The sequence below is a fragment of the Dasypus novemcinctus genome, chromosome 15 (assembly GCF_030445035.2).
Source record: "Dasypus novemcinctus isolate mDasNov1 chromosome 15, mDasNov1.1.hap2, whole genome shotgun sequence".
NCBI lineage: Eukaryota > Metazoa > Chordata > Mammalia > Cingulata > Dasypodidae > Dasypus > Dasypus novemcinctus.
In genome coordinates, this window is record NC_080687.1 from 104,302,119 (window position 1) to 104,311,157 (window position 9,039).

Sequence of the window (9,039 nt, forward strand, 5' to 3'; positions counted from 1 at the left end):
AGTGTGTGGGAATTTCATGCTTGGATTTAGGATCAGTATACATGGGAACTTCTTGCTTGAAATTAGGGTCTGTACACATGGGAACTTGCTTGGATTCAGGGTCTGAACTCATGGATGCTACTTGCTTGTCCAAAGTTATTGTACCTCTGAGTTTCTGGAAAAACCATGGAGATTTCTGTCCTGGCAAAAGATATGATGCCACTCCTTTATAAAAAAGAGCTTTGTTTGGTCCCAAAGGTAAAATCTCCTCTAATTTTTTCTCACCTTGATGCAAGTGAAGAACTTTAGATATATGATCTAGGATAATGTTACCTTTTTTGTTAAGGTTGTCTCTTATAGAGGTGTAGGAATACAAGCATTTGTACCGAAAACTTTCAAACATGCCTTCTGGGATTATATCATTGCCAAGTAGGCAGGCCAAAAGAGGAAGATCTGTTATATTGAGATTCAGACTCTCGCAAAGTTTCTCTCTATGGCTCATAACAGTGTCTAGACTTTCCAAGCAGAGCTCACTAATTGAAAAATAGGGACAAGTGTCATAAATTAAATAATCAGTATCTTCTCCAAGAATTCCAAGACAGTTATTTTGGAGCCCATAAGAAGCTACCTCATAGTCTGCTTCCTGTAATGTACACAAAGTTTTCTGACCCAGTGTCTTTAAAGCAAATCGTGTAAATATGGCCAGCCCTGAGGGAATGAAAAACATATTTCTGCCTGGCTGCTCCCTGTGTGACTTGATATAATGAAAAATTCTGGATATCTCCCTCTTGTTCTTGAGTCTTCGTTTCACCCATTCATCTCTCTTATCCTGCTCCACCATGCCATCAAAAAAGAATATCAACTTGATGCCAACTGCTGTGAAAGTTTTAACAAAATCTCTCAAAGCAGAATAGTATTCTTGCCATTGGCCACCACAGATCCAAGATTGTGGAGTATACCAGTATCTGAGACAACACATGGCATCAACCACTATGGTCAGAGTACATCCAGGATACTTGCTTCAGTGTTGTTCTGCCAGTTCTTTGAAATTTACTACTGTGCATATATGTGGACAGATACTTTCCACAAATCCCTGCAAGCCTCTAACACCCATAACTGAACTCCTGGAAAGGATCTGAAAAGAAAAATAAATCTGGAATTTGTAATGATGGTATTAGCACTAGACATATGGCACTTTTTCAAAGTAAACATATGACAATATTTAAATGCACGCTCTATTTCCCAAGAAACTCTTGCCAACAAGGTAACATGATATGCCAGTTAAATGCCTAAAAAGTTTCCAATTAAAATACATGAGGAAGTTAATCTAAATATAAGGTGAGTGAGACTTGTACAAGGACAATATAGAGTAGCAATCTTAAGATTTTCACTAAGATTAATATTCAAATGATTCCTGAACCAAATAAAAAATCTAGGTAACAGTTTTCAAAGAATTAATATTTCCCATCTAGGAACTCAAATAGAAGTGAAATTTAAAATCCTAAGACATAAATTGATACATGCAACATGGACGAGCCTCAAAATAATTTGCCGAAAGAAGCCAGATCAAATCTAATAGTCTATATTATATAATTTCATTTTTATAAAACTCTAGTTAATCTAAAATTAAGCTAATCTGTAGCAGAAGAATAGTTGTCTGGGGAGAGAGGGGTGAATGGAAGGGGGGACTTATAAAAGGGAAACTTTTGGGGGTCATGGATATGTGCACTACCTTGATTGTGGTGATAGTTTCACAGGTGTAGATGTATGTTATGTTTATCAAACTGCACACTTCAAATCTGTATAGTTTACTTTATGTCGTGTATACCTCAAAGATATCCCAAAAAGCATACATAAAAATTCACTATGCCAGATATTTCTAACATTGGAGACAGTGGCTGACTGGAAAACAGCTCATTCTCCAATTTAAACAGATCAAAGTAGTTCAAAGAGCTAGATTTTGAAATTTGGGGAAAACCTAAGCCAAGTATTTATTACATGGCCATTCTTCAAGTAGATAACAACATCCATCAATGATCAGAAAAAATCCCACTCCCTTACAGTGATGACACCCTTTATGTTAGCGGTCTGTTAATTTCACTCTTATCTTCAGGGTTTTAAAAAAGGATGTCTTTTTGAGAAAATAAAACAAACAAAAAAATCCTTACTATCCGAGAGGAACACAAGAACAAATGATACCTCTCCCAGAATTAGCACTGATAACAGTTAGCAAAACCATAAAATTAAAAACAGCTATTACATTAAGAGTGAACTGACTACCTACCAGGCAGAACTAGACACTTTAAAGAATCATCTATTCATCTTAAAAACAAGGCTGACAGTGTGGAGCTGGTGTAGCTTGGGAGCTGAGTGCCTGCTCTGCAGGAACGAGGTCCTGGATTCAGTCCCTGGTACTGCCAAAAAACCCTACAACCCTGACAAGTAAGTATCATCCGCTCTATTTTGACAAATGAAAAAAACTGTAAATAAGTTACCAGATTGAGAAAAGGCACCCTCACAGGATTAGCTTTAAGAATTCACTGAATTGTTGATGAGCACCTAATAGATACAATCTGTTTAATAGCCATTGCTAAGGAAAAGATAGGAAAGTTGTATGGATATAAATAGCACACATTTTATGTTGAAATTTGGAGAAGTCTTGTTATTAAGTACAATTAAATACATGAATACACACCCCCAAATTACTACAGAGTTATTGTTACATAACATTTAACTTGGAAACATAGCCAAGGTGTTTCAGTTTTTGAAACAGAAACCAGACCTCATAACACGGTTATTTCAACAATGTTCTTCTTGGTTCTACAGTTTGGTTCCCTGGGCAGGGATCCCCCAGGAAGCACACTCTCTTTGTATCTACCCCTTTCCTTTGCAGGAAGCACTTTTTCCTAGTGCTGCAAATCTTCACATAACTTCAAGTGTTTGGATAAGCAACTTCACATTTATGATGCTGTGCCAGAGATTCATTCATAGAGATTTCCTGTTTTACTTTGTGTGTTTTATTTTAAACCAGGCCGCGTGGGCCAGAGAGCAGCTGCCGGCAGCTCGTCCCGGGTTTAAGCGCAGTGCGGGGCCCCGCCGGGGGCGGCGGTAGTGAGCGCCGCGCTGCGCACCGGCCCCCTTTACCGCCGAGGTTTCTCTGGGCTCCCGGGAGTTCTTGGATCCCTGGCTCTGCCCGCCCGCCGGCCGCTCAGGTCCCCGCGCCAGCAGCCTTGGCAGTCTGCGGCAGTGACCCCCCAGCAATATCCAAAGTATCTGGCCATTTTATTATGACCAGAATTTGAACTTTGTTCCAATGATCTCAATGGAAAGTTGAACAAAACACTTCCATCACCTCGTTGATTTCTTGTTTTATCAGTTGATTAGGCCTCGTCAGTTACTTGATCCTTTTTTTTTTTTTCTTTCTTATTTTTCAGGGGGGACTGATGAGGGTTCCTTTCTTGATTAAAGTGAGATTCTGTAGGTGGCTGTTATATCTCATTTAAGACTCTTGGAGTGAGGATGCAAGAGAATAAAGGAGAAAATTTATGTAACATTCACACTAACTGTAGATAAAACAATAAATGTCAAAGCTTATTCAGGCTAAAAACTTTCATCCAATTAAAAGTGAATGGATGGGGGAAACGGACTTTGGCCCAGTGGTTAGGGTGTCCGTCTACCAAACGGGAGGTCCGCAGTTCAAACCCTGGGCCTCCTTGACCCATGTGGAGCTGGCCCATGCGCAGTGCTGATGCGTGCAAGGAGTGCCCTGCCACACAGGGGTGTCCCCCGCGTAGGGGAGCCCCACACGCAAGGAGTGCGCCCCGTAAGGAGAGCAGCCCAGCGTGAAAGAAAGTGCAGCCCGCCCAGGAATGGTGCCGCACACACGGAGAGCTGATACAACAAGATGACGCAACAAAAAGAAACACAGATTCCCGTGCTGCTGACAACAACAGAAGGGGACAAAGAAACAAGACGCAGCAAATAGACACAGAGAACAGACAACTGGGGGAGGGGAGGGGAATTAAATAAATAAATAAATAAATCTTTAAAAAAAAAAAGTGAATGGATGGAGTGGATGTGGCTCAAGCGGTTGGGGCTGACCTCCCACATGGAAGGGCCCCATTCTGTTCCTGGTGCTTCCTAAGAAAGAAGACGAGGGGACACGGGGAGCAGACAGACAAGGGAGCCACCTTGGGGGGAAATAAGTGAATGGGATTTCTTCAATATCATAGGAAGCATCTACTAAAACACACAAACAAAACCATTCTATTTCTGGATGCTGAGTATATTACCAAAGGACCAACTCTCTAATCATTATAAACTCTAGAAAATATGAATGCCTAACTGAAGGCACTATAGAGCAACGATCAAATAAATATATTATTGAAGATGTTGATGTTTGGAGGGATGAGATGTCAATGACTGATTTTCCCAATTTTAAATCTTGCATCCTGATGACAACATTGAACCTACACCATGTGAAGAAACTTAGAGTAACTGCACTTAGGGTATAAATATCACCTTCATGTTATTATTTACCTATATAAGACTTGAAGTATATACAAGACCTTTCTGTGGATAAGAAAGATTATTTGAAATATATGTAAATTATATACATTGATAGTAAATTTAAAACAATATAGATATAGATAAAGATCTATAGATAGATGATATAGATATAACACAAACCCAAAGCTGCCGTGGCTCTACTGCTGCATTTTAGTTTGCTAAGCTGCTCAGGCAGACACTATAAAATGGGGTTGGCCGTTAACAATAGAACATTATTAGTTCACAAGCTTGCAGTTCTGAGGCTGAGAAAAATGTTCAAATCAAGGCATCACGGGGAGATGTTTCTCTGGGAAGCCTGGCTGCCAGCCATCCTGGACTAGGCCGTGTGACACGGCACATGTCATTATCTACTGGTGTCTCCCTTCTTTTCCAGGTGTAATTCCTTCCAGTTTCTTGATTCTGTGTTTTTTCTCCTTTGACTTCATATTCATCCTGAATCACATTCGTACTTTATGAAGGACTCCATTAAAAGGATTAAGACTTGCATTGGACTAAGCCCGAACTGAAGCAACCTAATCAAAATACGCTATTTACAACAGGTTTACATGCAGAGGAATGGGTTAGCTTTTAGAACATGATTTTCTAGGGTGCATATAAGTTGAAAACATCAAAGGCTACCTTCTTATCAAACAGTGTACACCTGAAGGCAAGATGTATGGCTCAAGATTAAGATTATTTTGCATCATGGTAGACGAACAATGCTAAATTTATATTCACCTATTATCATGGCTTCCAAATACATAATGCCCAACACATTGTATCACAAAGGACAACTCAAAATATCCCATATTATACCTGGATATGTAAAAACAATTCAGACAGTGTGATCATCATGAGACAGCCATCAGGAAAGGTATACTCCTAATGGTGTAGAAAGTGCATTGAAGTGTATGTTAAGTAGTTTGAAATTAAAAAGTGTATATTTGAGGCAGGGCAAGATGGCGTCTGAGTGAGTGCACCTCATAATCTCTCCTGCAAAGAAGTGGCTGAGTAGGGTTGGAGTCCTGTTGGACCAGGCTGTTTCGGGTGCTTGCAGTGCAGGAGGTGATTGGACGTCGATTTAGTGGGACGGTGACAGAGGAGATTTTTACAAGAGGTTGAATTTTGGGTCTCTTTCATGGAGGTTGGGGTTGTGAGCGGGACCCTTCCCCCTGGGGCTGACAGCCCGGCGGCGGCGATTCCTGAAGGCTTTGCGCACTAGGGAGTTCCCAAGCCCTGAGTGGGCTGTTTTGGGGCTTGCAGGGCTGGAGGTATCTGGATGTCGATTTGGTGAGACAGTGACAGAAGAGACACTCGTGAAAGGTGGTATTTTGGGTTTCTGACATGGAGGTCAGAGGGTGTGGGCGGGACCACTCCCCCTAGGGCTGGTGCCCAGCTGCGGGGATCCCTGAAGGCTGTGTTGTGCTGCAGTGCTCCCAGGCCCCCTGTTAACCGGACACATGGTTCCCAGGTCTGAGTTCCCTAAACTCTGGTGGCCCACGCTCCAGAGACTCACTACCTTGAGTGTTCAGTGTCACAGACATCCCATCCCTGAATCCACCGCACCCTGAGGTCCATTTGAGGTCCTTGATTATACTAGCCCTTGGCATTTGTATTTTTTTTTTTTCTTTTTTCTTGTCTTGGTTGCTAATATTGCATTGTCTCCTGGTCTTTTCTCCTGTTTTATCCCCCAAGGTCCTTCTTCATTTATTTAGTTTTTTTCCTCCTTTTCTTTTTCTTGCTTGTTTCCTCCCCTTTTCTTTGCCCACCCCCTTTATCTCTCCTCTTTTTTTTCTTTATTTTCTTTTTCTTATTATTTTGTTTTATTTTCTTTATATAATAGCTGCTGCAAGGAGTGCTTCACACTTGCTGTGTTTCCTAATCCTCCATTTCCTCTTTTCTGTGTGAAATGATTTTGGCCACCTATACTATTCTCTTTCCCCCACATCTTTCTATCCTCCATCATCTACTGTTTCTCTTATATTCCACGTCCCTTTCTTTGGCCCCCAAATTGTCTGACTTTTAATTTCTAATACCTTTGTTTTGTTTTCTGTCTTTTATCCACTCTTGATATTATTTTCTTTCTTTTCTCTTTCCCTCTCTCATGAAAACACTGGCTTTTTAATTCATACTATATTCCTCCCCATATTCAGTTGAATGTCTCATTATACATACTCTACTTACTGCTATAACCCTACACAACTTACATGAGTCTAATACCCATTCTCCCAGATCTCACATTGTTGCTCTGTTAACATTTATTACCAACACTACTTTATACATTTTCTTTTCTTACTCATTTTGCTTTCCCGGGCCCTAATATTTTCCTTTAAAGTGAACTTACCCAGCAACAAGAAAATAGAGTAAGAAGAACAAAGTGACAAAGAGAAGACATAACACTTATGCACCAATAACAACTAATTAATCCCCAAGAATAGACAAAGAAGCTAAGGAACTGATTAAACCCATCAAGATAAAATGATGACCAGACTTCAACAAAAAACCACAAACCAAACCAATAATCAGGAAAACATGGCAGAATCCAGTGAACAAACTAAAAACCAGGAAGGGGAGCAGAACATTGGACAAGTAATTAAAGATCTCAAAACATATATTAGAGACCAACTTAATGAAGTAAAGGAAGAGATTAATAATATGAAGAAAACAATTGGAGAGGAAATTGCAGACATATGCAAAAAGATAACAGATATGTTGGGAATGAACACCACAGTTCAAGAAATCAAAAATACACTCTCAGCAATTTGCAGAAGATTAGAAGAGGCAGAGGAGAGAATTAGTGGCATGGAAGACAGTACATCTGAAATCAAACAGATAGTAGAACTGATCGATAAAAAGAAAAAAATCCAACTAGGACTTAGGGACCTGAATAACAATGCAAAATGCACAAACTTATGTATTATAGGCATCTCAGAAGGAGAAGAGAAGGGAAAGGGAACAGAAGGTGTGTTGGAGAAAATAATGGCTGAAAACTTCCCAAATCTACTGAGAGAGATGAATGTACATGTCCAGGAAGCACAACACACCCCAAACACAATAAATCCCAACAGGCCCACCCCAAGATATATACTTGTCAAATTATCCAATGCTCATGGGAAACAGACTTGGCCCAGTGGTTAGGGTGTCCATCTACCACATGGGAGGTCCGCAGTTCAAACCCCGGGCCTCCTTGACCCCTGAGGAGCTGGCCCATGTGCAGTGCTGATGCGTGCAAGGAGTGCCGTGCCGTACAGAGGTGTCCCCTGCATAGGGGAGCCCCACGCGCAAGGAGTGTGCCCCGTAAGGAGAGCCGCCCAGCCCGAAAGAAAGTGCAGCCTGCCCAGGAATAGCACCACCCACAATTCCCATGCCGCTGATGACAACAGAAGCGGACAAAGAAACAAGCCGCAGCAAATAGACACAGAGAACAGACAACCAGGGAGGGGGTAGAAATAAATAAATAAATAAAATCTTAAAACACACACACACACACACACAAATTATCCAATGCTCAAGACAAAGAATTCTAAAATCAACAAGAGAAAAGAAAACTATTACATACAAGGGAGGCTCCATAAGATTAAGTGCTGATTTCTCATCTGAAACCATGGAGTAAGAAGGCAGTGGTATGATATGGTCAAGGTACTAAAAGAAAAAAATTTCCAACCAAGAATACTCTACCCGGCTAAACTAGCATTCAAAAATGATGGAGAGTTCAAAATATTCACAGATAAGCAGAAATTGAAAGAGTATACCAACAAGAAACCTCCCCTTCAAGAAATATTAAAGGGAGTTCTGCAGGAAGAAAAGAAAAAATAGGAGAGGCAGAGTTAGAGGAGAGTGTAAGAGCAACAAAAAAGACAAAAAGAGAAGGAAAAAAAACAAATAAAATATGACAAACAAAAGTCCAAACAAAATATGGCTAACATAAATAATTCCTTGAAAGTAATAACACTGTATGTTGATGGATTAAACTCACCTGTCAAAAGATTCAGACTGGGAGGTTGGATAAGGAAATATGACCCATCTATATGCTGTCTACAAGAAACACATCTTAGACGCAGGTATTCATGGAATTTGAAAGTGAATGGCTGGGAAACAATCTTACAAGCAAATAATAATCCAAAAAAGGCAGGAGTAGCTATATTAATATCAGACAAAATAGACTTTAAATGTGAAACAATTGTGAGAGACAAAGAAAGATACTACATATTAGTGAAAAGGACAATCTTTCAAGAAGATAAAACAATCATAAATATGTATGCTCCTAACAAGGGTGCCTCCAAATATGTGAGGCAAACACTGGAAAAACTAAGTGAAAGAATAGATGCCTCTACAATTATAGTGGGAGACTTATATACCCCACTATCAACTTTGGACAGAAGATCTCAAAAGAGAATCAATAAAGAAACAAAAACTTTGAACAGTATATTAGAGGAGCTGGATCTAATAGACATATACAGATAGATCATTACACCCCAATACAGCAGGATATATATTTCTCTCAGTGCACAT

The 9,039-nt window shown here is 40.1% G+C and overlaps 1 protein-coding gene across 1 annotated transcript in view; it reads right to left on the reverse strand.

The window, feature by feature from the left end:
• Nucleotides 1–4,294, reverse strand: part of LOC101447141 (constitutive coactivator of peroxisome proliferator-activated receptor gamma-like) — a 43,932-nt gene extending 39,638 nt beyond the window's left edge. Inside the window, 2 exon segments of the mRNA XM_058276864.1 lie at nucleotides 86–1,114; nucleotides 4,280–4,294. Coding sequence (XP_058132847.1) covers nucleotides 86–1,114; nucleotides 4,280–4,294 — 1,044 coding nt within the window.
• Between the last annotated feature and the right edge of the window lie 4,745 nt (nucleotides 4,295–9,039).